The sequence below is a fragment of the Bos javanicus genome, chromosome 5 (assembly GCF_032452875.1).
Source record: "Bos javanicus breed banteng chromosome 5, ARS-OSU_banteng_1.0, whole genome shotgun sequence".
Taxonomy (NCBI): domain Eukaryota; kingdom Metazoa; phylum Chordata; class Mammalia; order Artiodactyla; family Bovidae; genus Bos; species Bos javanicus.
Window position 1 is genome coordinate 82,574,304 of NC_083872.1, and position 22,073 is coordinate 82,596,376.

A 22,073-nucleotide genomic window follows, 5' to 3' on the forward strand; every position below is an offset into this window, starting at 1 on the left:
CTTCCCCTACGCTACTTCCCCACATAGTAGGGTGCCCTGGGGACCAGTAAGGGGAGAAGGAAAGGTTAGGAGACAGAAGTAGTCATGCCTGCTCCCTACTACCAACCATCTCTGAGAAAACCTAACCCACAAAACAATTTAAACTGTTGGTCAAAATTACATTGGGTGAGGGGAGGTGAATAGACATATGGTTTTCTTTACTTCATGGGGCTTTCCTGGTGACTCAGATAGTGAAGAATCTGCCTGCAATGCAGGAGACCTGGATTCAATCCCTGGGTCAGGATGATCCTCTGGATAAGGGAAAGGCAACCCACTCCAGTATTCTTGCCTGGAGAAGTCCATGGCGTCTCAGAGTTGGACAAGACTGAGTGACTAACACACTTTACTTCATGCTATCCTGAGGCTCCACTGCAATTCACCATAGAGGACAACATTTCTCAAAGGTTCCATCACTCTAGAAAAGTTCTAAAAGAAACTTTGGCTCAGAGGAAAGAGGACAGCCAAAGCTGACAAGTGTAATTCCTTCCAGGCCAAGGACTTGTTTGGTAGGTTTCTCTCCTAGTCTTGCTGTACTCACATGTAGAACAACCCTACTCTGATTTCAGAGCAAGGGTACAGGGCAACACAAGAGATTAGAGACAACTCTAGAAACAGAGAAGTTAACGAACTGATGACTGCAGAGGTGCCAGTTCCTGCAAGTTATCCCAAATTAAAGCGAGGAAGGGAAGCAAGTAAGTTTGTGGGCACACAAGTTTCTACACAGGCAGAGTTACATCCTGACAACTCCAGAGATCAAATCCACATTCAGACCACTGGGCAGTACTGTATGCTTGGACTTCAAAGCAGCCTCTCCAGCAGCGTTGTGTACTCATTGCATTTTAAGTAGAAGGCACAATCCTAAACGTTTCTTTTTTTTCTTTTCTTTTTTGGTTCACCACTGGTCATTTAGCATCATTTTCTCTAGGGTGTAAAGGGCTTTATAAATCTCTCCGTCCCAGGGGAGTCTAAGTTCCCACCTGTCCCTTGTTATTTAGGATTATGGGATCATTTTACTGTTCAGTGCCCATGGAAAGTAGGCTGCTCTGTCTTTGATCCCTTTGTCAATGGTCCAGTTAACCTCAGCAAAGGCAAGTGAATGGGGTGGATGTGAAATGCTGTGTAACCAGGGGTCAAAATCTGCCCATTCTACTCAAGGTTTCTTCCAGTCTTTCTTCCAGTCTCCTAAGTTTCTTCCAGTGTTTCCGGAGCCTGTGTGGGACACATTATCCAGCAATAATTCCATTCCAGGCTTCACTTTTATTTGTCTTATCATCTAAATTCAACTATAAACTCCTTCCGGGCAGAGCCATATCATTGCGTGGTTTATTCAACAGTGACCAGAACAAGGCTGGCACAGAGGCTGTGGTGAGGGCTGAGATTTATGCGAGGAAATTCTGAGAAGCAACCCAGGATCATGAAATATCTGAGCTCAACTTCTTGGAAGAAAATAATTTTTAAAAGGAAAAGTTAAAGGTTTTCATGAAGACAGTCACCATCAGTCATGAAGCCAAAACCTGTAAATGCTCCAAATGGTTATACTGAGTCAATGAATATTTAAATTTTGGTTACTCTACTTTTTACACACCTTGACCAATTTTTTAAAAAGTGGAGTAACCAAGCTCCAAGTAGGGCTTCCCTGTGGCTCAGATAGTAAAGAATCCGCCTGCAAAGTAGGAGACCCAGGTTCAATCCCTGGGTTGGGAGGATCCCATGAAGAAGGAAATGGCAACCCACTCCAGTATTCTTGCCTGGAAAATCCCATGCTCAGAGAAGCCTGGAGGGCTACAGTCCATGGGGTCGCAAGGAGCTGGGCATGACTGAGCACTAACACTTTCACTACTCCACTTTTTACACACCTTGAGCAATTTACTTTCTGTGCCTCAGTCTCTGCCTCCGTAAAACAGGGACCTAATATAATCCTTGAGAAGAATAAGTGAGAAGATACATGTAAAGCAGTAGTACAGAGTACTAGGTACTAGACAGTACCCAGCACAGAGTAAATGTTCAATTAAATGTTACTTACTATTATTTTTCAGCAATTCTAAGTAACTAAAATGACTATAATGACTTACAAAATAAAAATATTCACTGCAATGTTACATTTTTAAAGGAACAAAAAGATACATTCACTTTTATTACAATAATGTAAAATATATTCCACAGTTCAAAAAAGCCATGCATTTAAAGCATTTATTGCTTACCATGTTAGCAGTATAAATATACATAAGCATTGAATAAGCAGTAGGTCCCAATCAGAAGAGAAAGAAAAAAACAAAAACAGAAAATTTCAATTCAGGGTGAGGAGTATGCTAGAAAAGAAAGCATGGTGTTTCATCATTTAGTCCAGTTGAGGGTTTGGGGATGGAATCCTGGTTGAGATTATGTCAGATCTGAGTCAAAGTATGAAGGAGAAAAGGTTAAAATTCCAATATGGCACCCAATTCTAAAAATATAATGAAAAAAGGTATCTGTGTAGAAAGAATAATAATAACTTGAAAATACATAAGAATAATTAAAACAACAACAACAACAACAAAAAACAGACCAGACAAAGGTAATAAAAGAAACCTTTCCTGAAGGACCAAAAACTCCCCAAAATACATGGAAAAGCAAACCATTTTTCCATCTGCAAAGTATCAGAAAACTGTGAATCCTCCTTCAAATTAACCTATGATACACTGTAATTCCAATCAAAATTCTAACAGTACTTGACAAGAAGATTCTAAAGTATATCTGAAGGAGAAAATGTATCAAGAATAACCAAGAGAATTAAAACAGAACAAATGGGTCTCTGTGCTATAAGACAATAAAATAGGTTCCCAAGCTACAAAAATTTAAAAATGCATTATTACTATAGGAATGGCTAAACTGCCCACTGGGAAACAGGGAAATTAGCATAGGATAACTGGCTTAGCAAATCACAGTGAAGAACCAAGACTACTGAACATTCAGGAAACGTGTTATAACCTAAAATCCGCAAAAGATTCAGATGTAAGTATAAAATGGCAAAACTATAAAAGTAACAGCACGAGACAGATGCGGGCTCTCCTAGTAGAAGCCTTCCTTGTAGAAAGCCTTTCTTATGCAAGATAAAAAGCTCATAGGACGCAGACGACAAAACTGACTACGAACTATTGAAATGCTTTTCCTATAAAAGCAAGTGAAATTGCTCAGTCGTGTCCGACTCTTTGTGACCCCATGGACTGTAACCTACCAGGTTCCTCCGTCCATGGGATTTTCCAACCAAGAATACTGGAGTGGGTTGTCATTTCCTTCTCCAGGAGATCTTCCCGACCCAGGGATTGAACCTGGGTCTCCCACATTGTAGGCAGATGCTTTACCATCTGAACCACCAGGGAAGTTCCCTTTCCTATAAAAATACCCTATAAACATGAAGCCCAAAACTGGATGCTCACAAGGCCAGTTCTTATTGTTGTCGACTTCCTTGTTTTTTAAATGGAGTACGGTGCCAACATTTAAAAATTGAGCTGTCTGGCGACACCATTCCTCACGCCTATGGCAGTAACAGCTGTGGTCGCGATGTGGCGCCCTCTTGTGGTGGATTAGTAACTCTCCAGTTCATCATAACCCTTCCAAACCCCTCTATTCACTGGCTCTACCTGCCTGGTCACTTCTGGCATTTCATTTTTGACCTTTATGATAAAAAAAAAAAAAAGGCAGATGAAAAACATGTGCAACACTACCTAATAGATAACAGTTATTATCTATATACAAGAAGAGAATTTCTAAAATTAATACAAAAAAGATAAGCCAATTTTTTAAAAACTGGGAAAGGCCATTTATAAAAGATATGCTAAGTCACTTCAGTCATGGCCGACTCTGTGTGACCCCATAGACGGCAGGCCATCAGGCTCCCCCGTCCCTGGGATTCTCCAGGCAAGAACACTGGAGTGGGTTGCCATTTCCTTCTCCAATGCTTGAAAGTGAAAGGTGAAAGTGAAGTTGGTCAGTTGTGTCCGACTCTTAGTAACCCCATGGACTGCAGCCTACCAGGCTCCTCCGTCCATGGGATTTTCCAGGCAAGAGTACTGGAGTGGGGTGCCATTGCCTTCTCCAATAAAAGATAAACACATGGCCAATAAACATATGAAACAAACAATCTCTCCTCCAAGCAGAGACAGTCACACCAGTGTTTTTGTCCATTATAATGGTAAAGATAAAAACTGTTCATAATGTCTTATCTTGGCAAGAATTTAGGAAACTGGCAAGCTGAAACACTGTCGCTAAGAGAGGCAATTAGATCAATTTTTGATGAGAAATTTGTCAGGAGCTACCAAACTTTAAAATGCATGTATACTTTGTTCCATCTACCCAGGGATTCCAGGCATTTGCCATATACAGCTAACATACACCAACTAAGATAGGCACACATATTCAAAGACAATATGGGATTTTTATAATGGCAAACGGAAGTGACCTAAATGCTCGTGATAAGGCAAGAACTGATTACAGTACTGTGCATCCATAGGCTGGAATACTACACAGCCATTAACAAGAGTGAGGTGGGTCTACATTTGCTGATACAGAAAAAACCTCTCAGAGTGGAAATACCAAGGGCCATAATAATCAGCATAAGCTAAACAATTTTGCAGTAAAAATATGTATAAGATGCATATATACTCCAACATGTAAATGCATACATATATATTTTCCCCTGTAAACCATTACTGTATTTATAAATATACATTTGTGATGTAATTATGTATTTATATATTTACATTAATATGTCTATAGATACACATATGTTTTACTCCATGGTTTTTCAATGTCAGTTGCAATTTTTCTAAGTATGTATTTATGCATTACTGGAATTCTTGTTTTTTCCTCCCTAAAGAGGACAGTAAGGAGTTCTGCAGGGGTGGCAGGGAAGGACTACCAGAGATTTGGAGAGAAAAAAGAATCACGTGAGGTGCTGTGTTAAGGGTTGTGGAGCTGGGTTTGTGCGCTGAGCACCAAATGCACAGCAGGAGACATGGGAGCAGAGGTGCCAGCCTGCTGGCCCTTCTACCCTGATCTTGGCATCTTCTATCACCACTGCATGTTCCTTGCTTGCTTCAACAAAGACTCTTAGAATCCATTTAAAAGTAACACTGTGATATCAGATTTTCAATACAGCAGTGTAAATAATGCACTAGAGAGGGGATAGAAAAAAATACGCCAACCTGTAGATGGTTATCACCTCCCTCAAGGAGGAAGTAGTAGTAATGATCTTTCTATGGCCATACTACCCTGAACATGTCCTATCTTGAAAGCTAAGCAGGGTCAGGCCTGGTTAGTACTCGGATGAGAAAAGTGACAGTCTTTCTGCTTCTTCATTCTTTGCCCTTTTACCATGTTTTCTAGAACAACTATGCATTTTTTACCATGAAAAAACAAACAACACGTTCCAAATTGAATTTTATATTATAGTAGAAATAAAGCCAGTGTACCCTCCCCCACTCAGCCTAGAGGGGCATCTTAAGTCAAGCAAATCTGTGTAATGACCTTCTCATTCTTGTTAAGACTTTCTTTGCACAGTTGTGAGTCCCCCAACTCCTTGTTCCACACTTCAGGGCAGGAACCACGGTGGAGGTTGGGCGGGCGGCGGAGGGGCGGGGGAGGGCTTGAGATAGACACAGATGGGCCAGAAGAAAGGGCATGCCTGTCCTTTCTTGAGTTACATTGATTCTTCTCCCCACTTCTGAAAGGCTCTGGGCCATCCTGGGCTCTGCCATCGTTTTTTTTTTTTTTTTTTTCCTACCACTTCTTCCTGTAATTTGCCCTTGTTTTTCTATTCCATCCCTGACTCTGTTCCCTCTTCCTGCCCCTGATTGCTTCCTTTTCCTTTCTTCAAGTCACCCAAGTGCATGTTGAGAGGGATTTGCAGGATGGGAAGGGAAAGGTTGGGGTGGATGATCATATTCTAATTCTGCAGGTGACCAATGCCAGGCTCAAGTCTTGAGTCCATGATGAAGACTGTCTGGGAAGAAAAGTGAGATGCAAAAGAGAATAAAAAACAAGGAAGGTAATCCTGGATAGCTAATATTAGTAGAAGCCTAATGATTATTTTCTGATCACAGATTGGTAAGCTTCAAAGTCATCAACAAGAACATCCAAAGTCAGTGTTACAGGTTACCGTGTGTCATTATAATCAGGATTAGTTCCTAAAAGAAAATAAAAATAAAAGCAAAATTAAATAAAGTTTTCTTTGGAAGTATCCTTCTAGGAAAACCCAAAAAAAGGCAATTCGTTTGCTGAAGGCAAAATACTGGCTAAGAAAACCACGCAGCGAGCTGACCTCCTTGGGGGCTTCTGCTTCCCTGCAATTTCTTAGTTCATTGGGAACTTTGCCAGAGTCAAGGCCAACCACATTCCCAAGCAAGCCATTCCCATCTCAGAACAACCTCCAGTGACTGCTGTTGACTCCACTGGAGTCAACCTGAGGGGTATGGCTTCCGGAACAGGTGGATGCGCTGGAACGCAGTAGCTGGCTGGGTGCTTACCTCTTCTGGTTCATGGAGGCCACCTGGAGCCACTCATTGGTGCTGGGGTTGTAGGAATGCGCCGCGGAGATCTCCTGGCTGGTGATCCTGTACCCGCCCACGATGAAGAGGTAGTTGTCCAGGATGGCAGCCCCGTACCCCCTGACATTCACCAGGTCGGGAGGAAGGTTGTTGGCCAGCGGGAACCAGCGCTCCGTCATCTCCTCGTACCTGAGCATGGACGGGGGCTCCCCTTGGTAGGGGTGAGGGGCCAGGGGTCCCCCCAAGAAGTCCCCCAGGGCCACGAGGACGGGAGTCCCGGTCATCCGGGCCTCTCTCAGCCTCTGCTTCAGGCTGACATCCCCAGGGGCCGGAGGAGAAGAGCCCAGGAGGTGGAACTGGGGCTTGCACAGCACCTCGTGGAAGTGGACAGCCATGAAGCGCAGGCAGGCCTCCTGCAGGTCCGGGAGCCCGTACACCTGCGCCAGGCGGTACAGCTCCAGGCAGTTGGTGAGCCGCACCTGGGACAGCAGCAGCTGCAGCAGAGACGTGACCTGCAGGAAGGAGGCCGCCTCCACCAGCTCAGATAGCAGGCTCGCCTCGTCCATGTCCTCCTCCTCCTCCTCGGCCCCGCCACCCGGCTCCCCGCGCCGGCCCAGCAGCCAGCCCTCGCGGGCGCCGCCCGCGTTGATGAAGTCCAGCACCAGGCGCAGGCCCGGGGCGCTGAGGCCGCGCAGCTGCTGCACCTCGGGGCCCCCGGCCTCCGGGCTCAGGGCCTCGCGCATGCCGGAGCGGTAGAGGGCGCGGAAGTAGTCGCTCTGCTCGATGAGCTTTCGCTTGCTCACCGGGTAGCAGCGGTCCTCCAGGCGAATCTGCACCATCTCGTCGGCCGACATGGCCGGGGGACCGGGGGCGGCGGGGGCTCCCGCCAGCTCTGCGCGCTCGCCTCCCGCCCCCGCGCGCGCTCGCCGGGTTCCGGGTGGCCGCGGAGCGCGGGGAGGAGGCGGCGGCGGTGCGGGGCCGCCCGCTCCCGCCCAGCCTCTCCGGGCCGAGGCGGCCCCTCCTCCCGGTCCCGGGGGCGGTGGCTCGGCCTCGCCCCCCCGCCCCTCCGGCCTCGGTCCGCGCCAAAAAAGGCCGGGGCAGCGCGCGCTGCCCGCTCGGGTCGTCCCGGGCCGTCAGCCGGGAGGGGATCCCAGCCTCCAGCCGCAGCCTCCTCCCACGGCCGGCTTCTCACTTCCGCCCGCGGGACCCCTGCCGCCGCCGCCGCGCTCCGGCTTTCAGGGAGGGCAGGAGGCGGCGGGTCTCGGGAGCCGGGAAGGCGCCTCCCCGCGTCCTCCCCCGCACGCCGGGCGCCGTGACCCTGCTGCCCGCCGGGGTGCAGCGCCGCTCCGCGCGCGCGGGATACGGGAGGAAGCTTTGCCTTCCAGCGCGCCTTACCAGCGGGAAGGAAACGCAAGAGAAAGGGGCGTGGAAGGAAGGGCATGAAATGAGTCGAGGTCTAGGGAGTCAAAAAGACATCACGCGTGGGGTCGCGCATCCGACCGAGTCCGGCCTCGGGTCTGGGGTGGGGACCGAGGCCCGCGGGCCGTCTCTGGACGCGTAGGTGGCACCTCGGGCTCATTCCTCGTAAGGGTCATCGTGGAGGAGCCATCTTGCAGGAAGAAGGGCCTGCTGGATGGCCGCAGGTTGTGCAGGGCTGCGAAGCAGAGGAGCGTGTGCGCACTGCTAGGGCCTGTGCTCTTTGTGCTATTAAAAGAAAGAAGTACGACTCAATAAACGTAGATCAGCTGCCTTTCAAAGTATTTTCTAACAGCCATTGCATTCCCGGTTTCATTTTGGTGGGACTAGCCACCCTGGAATGTTACTTCTGGGCAAAAGGTCTGGCGGCTTTTGCTCGTATTTTCCTACAGAGGTGGCTTTTCTGGACACCCTTTTACCCCTCCCTGACCCCTGACCCCCGCCAACTGAGGACCACTTAAGCAAGTCTACTGCTTCCCCATCTTCTCCCACTGAACACTGCAAGTAGAAAGCACACCTCAAATAAGGATCTTGTGTTGCTCATAAGAGGAGAATTAATCCTAGAAAGGGGGAAAGTGAAAGTGAAATCGCTCAGTCGTGTCCGACTCTTTGCGACCCCATGGACTGTAGCCTAGCAGGCTTCTCTGTCCATGGGATTTTCCAGGCAATAGTACTGGAGTGGATTCCTATTTCCTTCTCCAGGGGATCTTCCCGACCTAGGGATGGAACCCGGGTGTCCCGCATTGGAAACAGACGCTTTACCGTCTGAGCTACCAGAGAACTCTAGAAAGGGAGAGTAGGTGGTGGTACTTATTAGGTTACCTTGAAGGGTTAGGATTGGGAGGGAAGTGTGTGTGTGTGTGTGTGTGTGTGTGTGTGTGTGTGTGTGTGTGTGTTCACTCTTATCTTAACAAAAGCCCCTTGCAAACTTTCTTTGACCAGAGATTGAGAGCCAAATATAGTACTCCTCAACCTGGGGAAAATAGTCCTTGGATTTTTTTTAACAAGCTTCATCTTTCTTTATGAATGACAAAGTGTTATATAGTAACTTCTTCATGAGTACAATGCCCCATATTTCAAACAAAAGATAACCTCCTACAGTGCTGATTAACATTTTCTGTTAGGAAGTTATTGTTTGTTCAGCTGCTGTATCATTTCAGACTCTTTGCGACCCCAAAGACTGTTGCTCCGTCCATGGGGTTTTTCTGAACAGGAATACTGGAATGGGTTGACGTTTCCTTCTCTAGGGGATCTTCCCAACCCAGGGATCTCCCGCGTCTCCTCCATTGGCAGGTGGATTCTTTACCACAGAGCCACCAGGGAAGCGATTATGTTAAGGAGGGGAAAGGTTAAAAACCAGAGAAGGAAGTCGTGTCCTAAAACATGAAATCATTTCAACACATTGTTCAGTTACATGGTGCTTCTTTCTGTGTGATTTAGGGCTTCCCAGGCGGCACACCTGGAGCAGTGGTAAAGGATCCACCTACCAATGCAGGAGACATGGGTTCGATCCTTGGGTCAGGATGATCCCCTGGAGAAGGAAATGGTAACCCATCCCAGTATTCTTGCCTGGAAAATCCCATGGACAGAGAGGAGCCTGGCGGCCTACAATCCATGGGGTCGCAATGTCGGACATGACTGAACACACACACTGTGTAATTTAGCTGCTTCATCATGAGACACTGTCATCCTTTATTTTCTTTATACTACACTATGAAGAAGGAACTAAACATTTAAAGACAGGGAAGAAAATTATCGTAGATTCTGGGCTCCCTGGGAAAAGTGAAGGAAACAAAGATGGACCCATGACTTATCTCTAAAGATATTTTCTTGGATTCTGGGGAAAACTTCTAGCGTTCCCTTTGTTTCACGCAGCCTTTAGATCATTACTGATAAAGCTCCAGTCTCACGTGGGACCTCTCACACTTCTCTTCTCAATAAGCAAGTAATGGAGACATCTAAGGTTCTTTGTGGGTGTGTGATCATGAGAGTAGCATCCTGTTTGGAAAGGCAATGATTCACTTCCAGTGTTAGGCTGGGAAACTTTGGCCAGGAGGTGCCCCTTGTGTCAAAGAGTCTTGAACCTGGAATTTGTGCCTCCATCAGCAACAATGTCAGATTCAGTGGGTCAGCTAAGAACAGGCTCTTAGTCTCTCCTCAGTCCCTTTATAATCTTTCACCAGTGGAGGCTTTTGTTCCCCAGGCGTCATAGATATGCCTTAGACTGGTGTTTCCTTGCTTTTTAAAAATGGACCAAAGGAAAAACAAATCACACTCAAAGAAGCACATGCATTAGAAAGTAATTCACGCCCAATAATATTATCAGAGCAGATCTTAGGCAGGTAATGTAAGGTGTCAGTTTGACAGTACTAGGTGCTGATCCTGTATTGGCCCCTGACATGATAGTAACGCCATTTAGAATTGAAAGTCTCTTAAAGATCGAATCATTTTAATAACTCATGAAGTAAGTTTTCTGTTAAGCTAGAAATGCAGTCAAAACATTATAAACTTTATTTACCAAAGACCTAAAATTACTATTAAGCTTCATCAAAATGTTGCTTGTCTATAACTGGAGATACACTTTTATAGATCTGTTATTGACTGACCTTTGTGGCAACATGATTTACTTCTAACACCTAACAATTTGTTTTACTAAAATCTAAAGTAAGGGTCAAACACAAAGCTAGACTATTTCCTTAAGAATTTATGGATAGACTTGCCTGGTGGTCCAGTGGTTAAGTCTCCAGGCTTCCAGTGCAAGGCACACATGTTTGATCCCTGGTCAGGGAACTAATGGACTTCCCTGGTTGCTCAGACAGTAAAGAATCTGCCTTCGATTCAGGAGACTGGGTTTGATCTGCGTTGGGAAGATCCCCTGGAGAAGAGAATGACTACCTACTCCAGTATTCTTGCCTGGAGAATTTCATGGAGAGAGGAACCTGGTGGGCTACAGTCCATGGGGTTGCAAAGAGTCAGACACGACTGAGCAACTTTCACTTTTTCTCTCTTCAGGGAACTAATTTGCTTGGCACAGCCAAAAATAAGAAAAAGATTTTAAAAGAAAAATAAAGGATTTATGGAAAATATACCTTTTGACCTAGAATAGGGAAAAATCAAAGTAAAAGATGTTTATCACAGTGTTGCTTTGAATAATAAAAGATTGAAAAACAACATATAACAATAGCAGTAGCTGACATTTATTGAATGTTTATTATATGTTGTAAGTGCTTTACATGGATTGCAATCTATTTTAATACTCTTCTACAGCTGAGGAAGTTGAAGTGCAAAGTAAATTTTGGTATATGAGTAGAATGAATACCGTAGAACTGTTACAACTTTGGATGCAGAGTTTTCTTTAGAGACACTGAACATATGATTTTACATTGGATTTTTAAAAAACAGTTTCTGAAACAGTATGAATCCATTTTTTGTAAAATTGTACATGTGTTTTTTTTTATGGCGATGTCTGGAAGGATGTTTACCAAAAGATTTAAGATTGTAAGATCTTGAATGGTTATTATTTCTTTTTGTACTTTTCTGTATGATTTGGGTTTTTAAAGTGCATGCTCATGCTCAGTCACTCTGTGTGTCTGGTTCTCTGTGACCCCATGGACTGTAGCCCACCAGGCTCCTCTGTCCACTGGGATAATCATCCCAGTAAGAACACTGGAGTGGATTGCCATTTGTATGTCCATTTAATTAAAAAAAAACATTTTAAGAAAAATTAATCATATATTCCAATTTCTCAGGCCCCATTTTAAAAAATGATTTCCATCAATTTTATGAACTGGTGAAATGAAAGTGTTAAGTAAATACTACAATTACTATCTTTTAAAGAAGATGAAATATTGACTGTTTTTCAAATTTGAATTTAGTGTCTGCTGTTACCTCACTGCCACTTAAAAATTGTTTATATCTTATTTTTTAGTCCCTCCAGTATTTCTAAAACAGTTGTTTCCTCTTTGTTTTTTAATAAGTAAGACTGAAATTTCTTGCTTTCATTAAAGCATGGGGGCAATTTAAATGTTTAAAGTAGAACAGTTCTTAAAATGGCTCTATTTAATTCGGGCTGAGCACCTTCATGTAGCTGAAACTTTCACTTATTTCAGTGTTTTCCAGACATCTTAGGAAATCACCCGAGACACTTCATATAAAGATAAGAACTCTGGTTCCCACATCAGAGCTACTGAATCAGGCTCTTGGGAGGATGGTTCGGGTCTCTATCTCAGATCATTGTAGTTTCCTCCCTCTTCCCCCCACTCTCCTTCTTTTAATCTCTCCTTTTCAAAATAACCAGCTCTAAGAAGTTACCTGTTTCCAGATTCAGTGTTTAACAATCACCCCAAAATTTGTTTTAAAAAATTGAAAGCCTGCTTTTACATTGGAACTTGTAGATTCTATAAAATGCAACCTTGATCTCCCCGTGAACATCATCTGAAAGCAAAAGCATTAAACAACTGTGGATTGTTCCCTTACCCCTGACAGAAACACGAGCACTTCAAGGAATTATACATAACACAAAGAAGCCACATTTAATGTGACTGAAAGATGTGGAGGTTAGAAAGTTGACTTTCCGGTTTATGGCCCCAAGGTTTGGACTAATCCAAATAGCTCCTGGAATCTCAGGGGAAAACAGGAAGCACTCTTTTGTTCCTCATCTATCTCCTGTTTTTGCGTTTAGGAAGCCTTTCTTCCCTCTTTCCTCTGAACAGATGAAAGCTTGTTTGCAGGTAAGCAACTGAAATTTGTTTTCTAAAAGAAGTTTATTAGAATAAAATATTTATTATTTTTAGTGTATTTTACGTGGCTTATTCAAGTTAAGACTTACTCTAATTTTTGCTCAGAAGAAATTTTTTTAAGTTAATCAGCCTTTTGACTGTCATCCTCTTTATTATTACTAATATTATATGTTTCTAAAAATCAAAAGATATAATTACACTATTATTAGTAGACAGATGGAGAGATGAAATTTCAAAGTGTATGATAAACAGATCACAGGAGGGAAAATTTTCACTTTTCATTTTTTAAAAAGCAGTACAGTACTTTTTGTGCTTCCCCAGTGGCTCAATGGTAAAGAATCCGCATGCAACGCAGGAGATGCAGGAGACGTGGATTCAATCCCTAGGTCGAGAAGATCCCCTGGAGAAGGAAAGGCAATCCACTCTAGTATTCTTGCCTGGAGAATGCCATGGACAGAGGAGCCTGGCAGGCTACAGTCCATGGCATTGCAAAGAGTCAGACATGACTGAAGCAACTAAGCACACGCAGTACTTTATAACCCAAACTAATTACCACTAGTGCTTTGTATAAAAATGGATATAAAAGAGCAACAGTTCTATGCTTTGAACCAATTTCATCTTGGATATTGTGGAATATGGAACACAATCTTCACAAAAGAGACCATTTTCACGGCCTTTAATATTTTTTCAAATGTTTTGGCATTGCAATGGAAGTAACTTTATTAATATTTAGAAATTTAAAACTATTTCCCTAATGAACATTTCCTGTAACTACATCTGCTTCAGAGATGCCTTTATGTATGTGCTTCACAAAGTTTTCTTTGTAACTTGAAAACATAAATAGCAGAAAAACCCCAAACTGCAGTTCTTCACAATTTTCTGTTATGCTTTTAACTCTTGATTGAACAAAATACACTTTAATGGGTGTTGTATTTCATCTAGTTATTAGAATATTCTTGGCTGGATCTTTTATCTTTTCAAAAAGCATGTGGCTGGCCTTTGCAAAAAATGCCTGACCCCAGAAGTGACCAGGATTCATATTCAGTGTTTTCGAAATCACTGCAAAGTTAAAAAACTTTTTCATTTTTATTTCATTTTCACTTTGTATTTACTTTTTATTTTTTTCCAGTGATTCTGAATATTAGAACTTTAATTCAAAGAAAAAAGATCACTGAAAAAAAAAATCTGCAGTCACAAGTTTCTTAAAGAAACTGACAGAAGTATCCTGACAAAATAATGTCTTGTTTCCTGGTGAAATTGATCCTTCCTTTATCTGACGTCAAGTGACTGAACTGTTGTTTTACTCAGAAAGACTCTTGGCTAGGATTTCGAGTTGTCTTTATATTTACTTGGTAAAAGGTGTCTGTGACTTCCCTTTCAGAGAAAGAAGAAAAGCAGAGGAGAGAATCTACGTCTACTGGAGGCTAAAGGACAGAGTACTGAAATGGCCTGGAAAGTGTTCAGAATTAACACCAGCAAGTCATCAAGTCCCAGGTGTGGGGTGCAACTGGGAAGAAACAAAAGAAAAGTCAACGTGCAGTCAGAGCCGCTTCATTTTTCTACAAAGTGACCCTTCTCAAAGTTCCAAGGAAGCTCTTCCTTCACAACAGCCCTGAAATCCCAGCCGTTCTGAACCCTGATGGTCAGCTCCAGCATCTGTCTGGTCACCAAACTTATTGCCGAGTCTTCATTCCAGGGAAATGCGTGCGGTGGTGGTAGCAGCAAATGTGATACTGCTCCTGAGCATGGGGGGGACCTCAAACTCTCTTTGCTCACCCACTGTGTTTTACAGAGACTGCTGGATCCGTCGCTTCCCAGGTTTTCTGATTGACCTGGAGGAGTCTCAGAAGCTGGGGGCCCAGTTCCTGAGGTATTATTCTGAAAACACCGGTCAGAAGTGCAGTCGGAACTGCTGTCTTAGGAAGGATGGTAAGTGTCCATGATAGACCTGAGAAAATGGGGGCAAACTTCTAAAAGGAGGACCTGAGGAAAGAGCCCTTGGTAGAGGGTCCAGTGAACAATTGACCCAGACGAGGGAAGATGCCCTGAAGGACCCCCCCTCTGAAAAAAAAAAAAAAAAAGATGCCCTGAAGGAGGGAGTGGGCACAGAGGGAGAGACACTGAGACTGACTTTGCAGGTGAAGTCAGTGACAGCTTGGTTTATAAATCTAGCAATGACCCAGGAGGCTGTGAACCTGCTGGTAACAGAGAACCTCTTCTCTCCACTAAAGTGCTGAATGAAAAAATTTCCTTGAGAGCTAACTAATAATATTTCTATAGCCCAGAATATAGCATATATAATTCCAAAAGTATTTATAATAATTTCCTTTTCAAAGTTCTTTCGGTGATATTAGTATCATATCACACTTTTGAAATGAGCTTGCTTGGGCTGACCAAATGTGGGAATGTATTGAATAGGATTTAGATTGTGATTCATATTTTGAAAGAAATAGGGAGATTTATATCAACTAGAAAAGGGAAGAAAGGCAAAGAAGAGAAAAGGAAGGAAGGAAGGAAGGACGGGAGAAAGAAGTGGGGGAGGGAGGAAGGAAGAAAGAAATCTACAAAATACCCTGACAAATTTTTTTGGGTATGAGATGTGGAATCAGGGTTAAATATCATTCATATAATATAATCAAGGCCTGTAATTAGAAAAATGCTTCATTGTTGCAGAATTTCAAGTTACATTTGACTTCATTTATTTCATTTTTCTAAGATTTGAAAGCTACTTGGAAAGAACAAAAGTGACACAGCACTTTGAAATAATTCTCTTGTTCTACACTTTCTTCTTGTGGTCTCATGCTGCTGCTGCTAAGTCGATTCAGTCGTGTCCGACTCTGTGCGACCCCATAGACAGCAGCCCACCAGGCTCCCCCGTCCCTGAGATTCTCCAGGCAAGAACACTGGAGTGGGTTGCCATTTCCTTCTCCAATGCAGGAAAGTGAAAAGTGAAAGTGAAGTCGCTCAGGCATGTCTGACTCTTAGCGACCCCATGGACTGCAGCCTACCAGGCTCCTCCATCCATGGGATTTTCCAGGCAAGAGTACTAGAGTGGGGTGCCATTGCCTTCTCCTCTTGTGGTCTCATACTGACATTAATTGCCTCTTACCCAATTATCCATCTAAGATTTCTAGGATGCAGATTGGAGCTCCTTGGAGAATCTGTCTATCAAGAGACCACAGTGCAAGAAGCTGTCACAAACTAAGCCCTCAAATTTAATCAGGCACAGAAGAGAGCAATTAATTTGTTAAAGGGAAATTTTGAAAAAGGTAGCAAAATACTCAGCTTCCAGATGTTTATAACCCCCAGAATCATTCACTGAGACCAGATGAGGGAGGGATGATAACTTTTCCCCATTTTCCCATGCCATGAATTTACCTTATTCTCCACACCAGGCAAACTATGGACTTTTAGAGATACTAAAAGCATCCATTTGGAATTCCATGATTTTAGAGTCTTGTGGGGTTGTGGCTTTCCTTCTCTAGAAGAAGAAAAGGCACGAACACACATCCCTTTTTACCTGGAAGCCAGAACTTCAAAATGCTACCATCCTGCAGTAGCTAACCTACTCAGAGCTGGGACTCTGAAATACACATGAAGAATGTAAAAGATCTTAAAAAATTAGTCCCTACAGGATCCAGTGCTTTCTTATCAGAAATTCAGATGTCTAAATTAGAATGATGTTCTTTCTTCCTTTTCCTTGAACTTTACAGCACAGTCCTCAGGGAAAATGTCTTGGTAATCTATAATGTATTAGCAATGAATTATTAATTGACTTTTCTCTCATTCTGGAAAAAGAGAGCAGAAACATGGGGTGTCCCAAAAGTAATGGGGGAGAGGTAACCCCCACAGTTAGCCTTACACAGAAGCAGAGCAGGCTCTGCCAGCAGTCCCACAGCAGCTGCAGGTACACTCTGAAGTCTGGTAACAGTACACTATCCCTCTGTAATCTCATTTTATTAAAGAAGCTGATACCTTTGGGTCAATGAATATTTCTCATCACATGGTTCCTACTATACAGCAGCAGGAGGGAAATCTGTGCTGCACTGCAGGGATGACAAGACTGAAGATCTGCACTCAACAACTCTGACTTAAAAGTTATCCAGAAATAATACGGTATCTTTTAAGGAGCAAATCTCCTTAGAAAAGAGGAGCTGGGGAGAGCAATGCCCCCTACAATTCCAAACGCTAGCCACCCTGTCGGTCCACTCCCTTCCTCTGACACTGATTAGCGTTTCACTGGACGTAGCTTAGCAGCATAGGGCTGGTGCACACCTGCAGTCAGGGTCAAGGTCATGTTTACCCACACTGGTGCCTCTATACCACCCGGGCCTCTTCCAGCAACAGTCAGTGCTGTTTTTGCTCTTCCCGTCACTCCCCTTTCTGTTATAGCATTTGTCCATTTATTGTCCTATTTCTTTCTCTGGTGAACTCCTTAGCATTCCAAGAGGGTATTACACCTGGAAATCTCATATTATAAACATCAGATTAGAATATTATGATATTATAAATCTCCCCTTTGGGGAGAGGTTTTTGTAGTCAATTGAGTTTTCCTGAACATGAAATACTGGGATTGCAAAATAATTCCAGGTAATCCTATGTAGCATGGGAATGTATGAATGATTACTGAAAGACAAGTCAGTATTTTCTTTTGAAGAGGCATTTCCCCATCTTCACAGAAATAGCTGCTCTCAGTTCATAGTTAGATGTCTGAACAGCCCTGCAAGGAACTGTTAATCCAGTGTTTGTGAAAGAAACATAAGCTACTCAGAGCTTATCAAGCTGCAGAAATCAAGCAGACATACTTTGCCTGCTTCCTTTTCAGTGTCCTGTAACCTGGCTGTCTTCTTCCACGATCCTATTCATGACAATGTCAACTGCCTCCACGTTCACTGCCCAACCCTGGAGAGCTGCATACTGGAGCCTGGAACCAGTGCCATTTTATATAACATAACAGATGGTAATGATTTATGTACTTTGTATGTACTTCTAAGAATGTCTAATATTTTAGTAGAGGCAAATAACCTAGAAATTGGCTGGAAGAAGCCATGTATGAATTTCTAAATAATTATTTTCCAGTGAACTCTGGAAAAGTTTGGGGCTTCCAAGGCAGAAAGTAAAAGGAAATTCACATTAATTTGGCATGTTCAGCAAGGATGACTTTGTCCCAGATAACAAATCATATGTGACCAAACAAGAACAATGTATTTACCCCAAGAGCCTTCAACAAGAGCCAAAATAGGTATTTCTACTATAGTCAGTAAGCATACAACGAAGAAGTTAAGTAATATGCTAAATGTCACTGTTGAGGCTTGCTGACATTATATACAAGGATTCTACAGATTGATATGGGGACAGGAAATACACTTACTGCCACATATTAATTTCTGGTCCCAAGATAACCAGTACGTTTTACTTTAGAAAAACAAATTATTTAAGTGTCCTTTGCCCATGTATATAATCTCAGGGTACAGATTAGTAAATATCAAAGATCGACTTTTGCCATCACAATACAAAGGAGGTAAATTTCTTTATTGATCTGTACTTGTTGACCACAAGTTGTGTTTATCACTGCAGCTGTATCTCTGCCCTCAAGTTCCTTCTAATCTACCTGAGGAAAGAAGTCTCACAGTTAAAGACATACAACTCAATTAAAAATAAGTGATACTGCCTCGAGTACAAAGGTTCAAAAGGTTGGGGGGGGAGCTAAAGAAAGCTCGATTATTCAGGGGAGGCTTCGTGGAAGAGGGCAGATAGAGGTAAGGAGTCTGTGTCACTCCCTAGGAAAGAGAGAACACTGATGTCGCTACAGTATGGGCACATTTGGGGCTGCAATGGAAATATGGGTAGGATAGGGTAGGCCAGGTAACAAAAGAACAGAGTGGAGTGTTGGTTTGACTGTCAGAAATATGGAAACAACAAAGGTGTTTAATGAGAAAACGCTATCATTAGAGTGATGTGTCTGGTTATCATAGTCCAGGAAAATTATAAGCAGGATGCCGGCTAGAACAAGGTAATTTTACTTGCAACGAGGGATAGTTACCAGCATATTGGGAAGGGATTGGATAGCACTTAGTTTTTGGGTAGAGAAGAAGAGAAGTCTTAACCCTGCGGTCCAGTGTTTGACTCTGTGTTTCTGCTGCAGGGACACAGGTTTGATCCCTGCTCTGGGAAGATCGATCCCTGCAGGCAAAAAAAAAAAAAAGAGAGAGAGAGAACAGAGGAGTCAAAAATTCCTTAGCAGTGCAGTCTATCATGGGTGATGGAAGAATGATAATGCCTCTGAACAAGACAAGGAGCTAGATAAGATGATGGTTCTGAAAATGTCAGTGGTGATGTGAGATGTTTATGTGGGAACATCCAGTAGTGCACAGGAGAAATGAGATCAGAGCTCAAGAAAGGGGAAAAAATTGGGCACATGGATTTCAGGGTCATCGATGTAGTAGGGACGATGAGGATAGTATTTTTGGCAGTGGCGGTGGGGTGGGGAGCTGGGGGGCTGTGGTCAGGGCAGAGGTTATATGGAATGCAGAGAAATACCTTAGAAAACCAAGGACTAAAGACTGTAGAAATCACGAAACCCAGTTAGGACCAAGGAGAGAACCAACAGAGGAAGAAAAATAAGGGACGGAGGCAGCCTGAGATAAAGTGCCAAAGCAATCTGTGGTGCAGGGAGTCAGTTCAGTTCAGTTCAGTTGCTCAGTCATGTCCAACTCTTTGTGACCCTATGGCCTGCAGCACGCCAGGCCTCCCTGTCCATCACCAACTCCTGGAGTTATAGCCATTGAGTCAGTGGTGCCATCCAACCATCTCTTCCTCTGTCGTCTCCTTCTCCTCCCGCCTTCAGTGTTTCCCAGCCATCAGGGTCTTTTCAAACGAGTCAGTTCTTCGCATCAGGTGGCCAAAGTATTGGAGTTTCAGCTTCAGCATCAGTCCTTCCAATAAATATTCAGGACTGATTTCCCTTAGGATGGACTGGTTTGATCTCCTTGCAGCCCAAGGGACTCTCAAGAGTCTTCTCCAACACCACAGTTCAAATGCATTCATTCTTGAGTGCTCAGCTTTCTTTATAGTCCAACTCTCACATCCATACATGAATACCAAAAAAACCATCGCTTTGACTAGACAGACCTTTGTTGGCAAAGTAATGTCTCTGCTTTTTAATACACTTGTCTAGGTTGGTCTTACCTTTCCTCTCAGTGCAGGGAGTCAGGGAAGAAGAATTCAAGGACAGTTGGCCATCAGTGTCAAGGACAAGAGAAAAGTCAAAGCAGTGACACCCAGCAATCAGGAAAAAGGGAAGGCACTGATCACTCTAGAAGCAGAATTTTGGCATAATAGAGGATGGAAACAACATGACAGAAAGCACAAAACAAAGTCAGAAAGGAAATGAAGGAAGTGGATGTTGGTGTGGTGAGAGAGAGGGAACAAGAGAGACTGAAAGGGAAACAGTTTCTGAAGCCAGCCGGAAAGGAGTTTATAAGAGAAGAGAGAACAAACACTGAAGAAGACCGGAGGCACTGAGCAGGGATGCGATGTAGGGCTCTGCTAATAATTTTGAATAGCTACACATCTCAGGCCTCATTTTGTTTAACTCTAAAATGTTACTCATATCAAATGGTTACTATTTCTGAAGTTCTTGCCCTCACACTGCTATTGTTGCCTAAAAGCCCTGGCAGATACAAAGTTTTCTCTATGATGTAGCCAAGTTTGTTTGCAACAGAAGATGTCTTAGAAAGTTAAGAATTCAAATGTGGTCAGTATGTTTAAAAGCCTTTGAGAAATGTGCACTAGGGGAACTTGCAATTAGCTTAGTTCATAACTCAGAGAGGCAAAATCTAGGACTTCAGTAAACTGTACTTTAGGGCCCTCTCTGCTAAACTAAAAATAAATGATGCCTTACTTATTTTTCAGGTATAGATCCTGATTTGCTGGTTTTTGAACAATCACTGCCCACATATCTAAATACCCGTTCTTCATCTGATACATGGGAGAGACTAAGGATTCTAAAAGCTATGTATTTAGATAAACAACAAACCACCATGATAAACCAAATGCTACCATCAATAGAGGCTCCGTCACCAACCACACATCAAGAGTTGGCAACCACAAATAATACTAGGTATTCCAAGGAATTGACCACAGACTCTTGGGCAAGATTCATTGCCCTGAATGACTCCATTACCACAAAGATAAATACGGTGTCAGCCAGTACTGACTTCATCAACAATCCAGATAACAAGACTGTTTCTCCTTTCTTTGTGCCCAGAGACACAAAACTTTCTCATATGCCTAGTCCCTCCCAACTCAACGGCAGTAAACAATTACTAAACAAAACCAAAGGATCCAACAGCAGAAACCACACATCTAAGAATGAAGACTCAACACCTGGTGGGGCACCTGTGACTGGTGTAAAGACGTGGCTGGTTCCTGTAGCCCTCTGCACCGCTGTCATCTTTCTTTGCTCTTGTGTAGTCATCCTGGCATCTGGTTGCTGTCGAAAGCAGTACGGCCAGTATAAACCAGGGCAGAGAAAGTCAGGACCCAGGCAAATTAAAAAATGTGCCAATCAGAAGGAGTTCTCTTACTGATGAAAGGTGAGAGCATTTTGAATATCATTTTTAGTTTTCTTAAGCAATTTGGTTAAAAAAAAAGGAAAAAAATAAAATAAAGCACAGATGCCCATTCATACCAATCTCTAAAGGCCAATGTTTGATAAACATAACTGCTTTTTGTGATTATATCCATTTCTTGAATAGTGTACCCTTTGCCAAGCTTCAAAATTCTGACCCCTGCAGTTATTCAGCACAACATAAGAGAGACAGTTCTAAGTGCAGTATGTGTATCGACTTGTTGAATATTTAGAACTCTGTGGGTTTTCATTAACCATCATACTGATATTTTACAGATGAGGAAACAGGAGAAAAAAGGCTAAGAATATTGCTGAAAGTCACACAGCTAGTATGTAGCAAAGCCAGATTTCATAGGCAATATGGTTCAAAGGTCCACGCTTGAAATCCATGTTGGACTACAAGTCTCCACTTTCCCAGTGAGTATGGAAAAAAGATACAGGAGAAAAACACCATAATATTTTTCTCCCATTAAGGTCATATTACCATCACATATGTTAATGAAATCTTTTAGTGGTTTGAGCAAAAAAGCTTCTTGATCTTTTATATAGTTTTCGATGTTCAATTTATTAATCTTTCTCAATCCTAATCCATTCTCTTCATTTTCTAAAACATGTCTCTCAATGATTATGGGAGATTTCTGAGTTTTCTGTTGAATAAATGTT

General features: G+C 43.0%; 2 protein-coding genes across 3 annotated transcripts in view; one reads left to right on the forward strand and one right to left on the reverse strand.

Annotated features, from left to right (window-relative positions):
* KLHL42 (kelch like family member 42) overlaps positions 1-22,073 on the reverse strand; it is a 38,055-nt gene that overhangs the window by 13,766 nt on the left and 2,216 nt on the right. The window contains exons 2-3 of one of the 2 annotated variants that reach the window (XM_061417552.1): positions 7,367-8,267; positions 6,543-7,075 (exon numbers count right to left, since the gene is read on the reverse strand). In XM_061417552.1, coding sequence (XP_061273536.1) covers positions 6,543-7,075; positions 7,367-7,417 — 584 coding nt within the window. In that variant the 5' untranslated portion in view covers positions 7,418-8,267. Of the gene's footprint in view, positions 1-6,542; positions 8,268-22,073 lie in introns of both variants that reach the window. The other variant, XM_061417551.1, reaches the window with a different exon arrangement.
* On the forward strand, positions 8,263-21,473 carry MANSC4 (MANSC domain containing 4). The gene is made up of 4 exons (XM_061417554.1): positions 8,263-12,769; positions 14,160-14,707; positions 17,604-17,738; positions 20,693-21,473. Exons 2-4 carry the CDS (start codon positions 14,479-14,481, stop codon positions 21,367-21,369), a joined length of 1,041 nt encoding a protein of 346 aa, XP_061273538.1. The 5' UTR covers positions 8,263-12,769; positions 14,160-14,478; the 3' UTR covers positions 21,370-21,473.

Excerpts from the sequence above, each read along its gene's own strand:
- MANSC4 (XM_061417554.1), top strand. The coding sequence starts at position 14,479 with ATGCGTGCGGTGGTGGTAGCAGCAAATGTGATACTGCTCCTGAGCATG. Across the intron at positions 14,708-17,603 it reads CTGCTGTCTTAGGAAGGATG|TGTCCTGTAACCTGGCTGTC; the intron begins GTAAGTGTCCAT and ends CTTCCTTTTCAG. Across the intron at positions 17,739-20,692 it reads TTTATATAACATAACAGATG|GTATAGATCCTGATTTGCTG; the intron begins GTAATGATTTAT and ends CTTATTTTTCAG.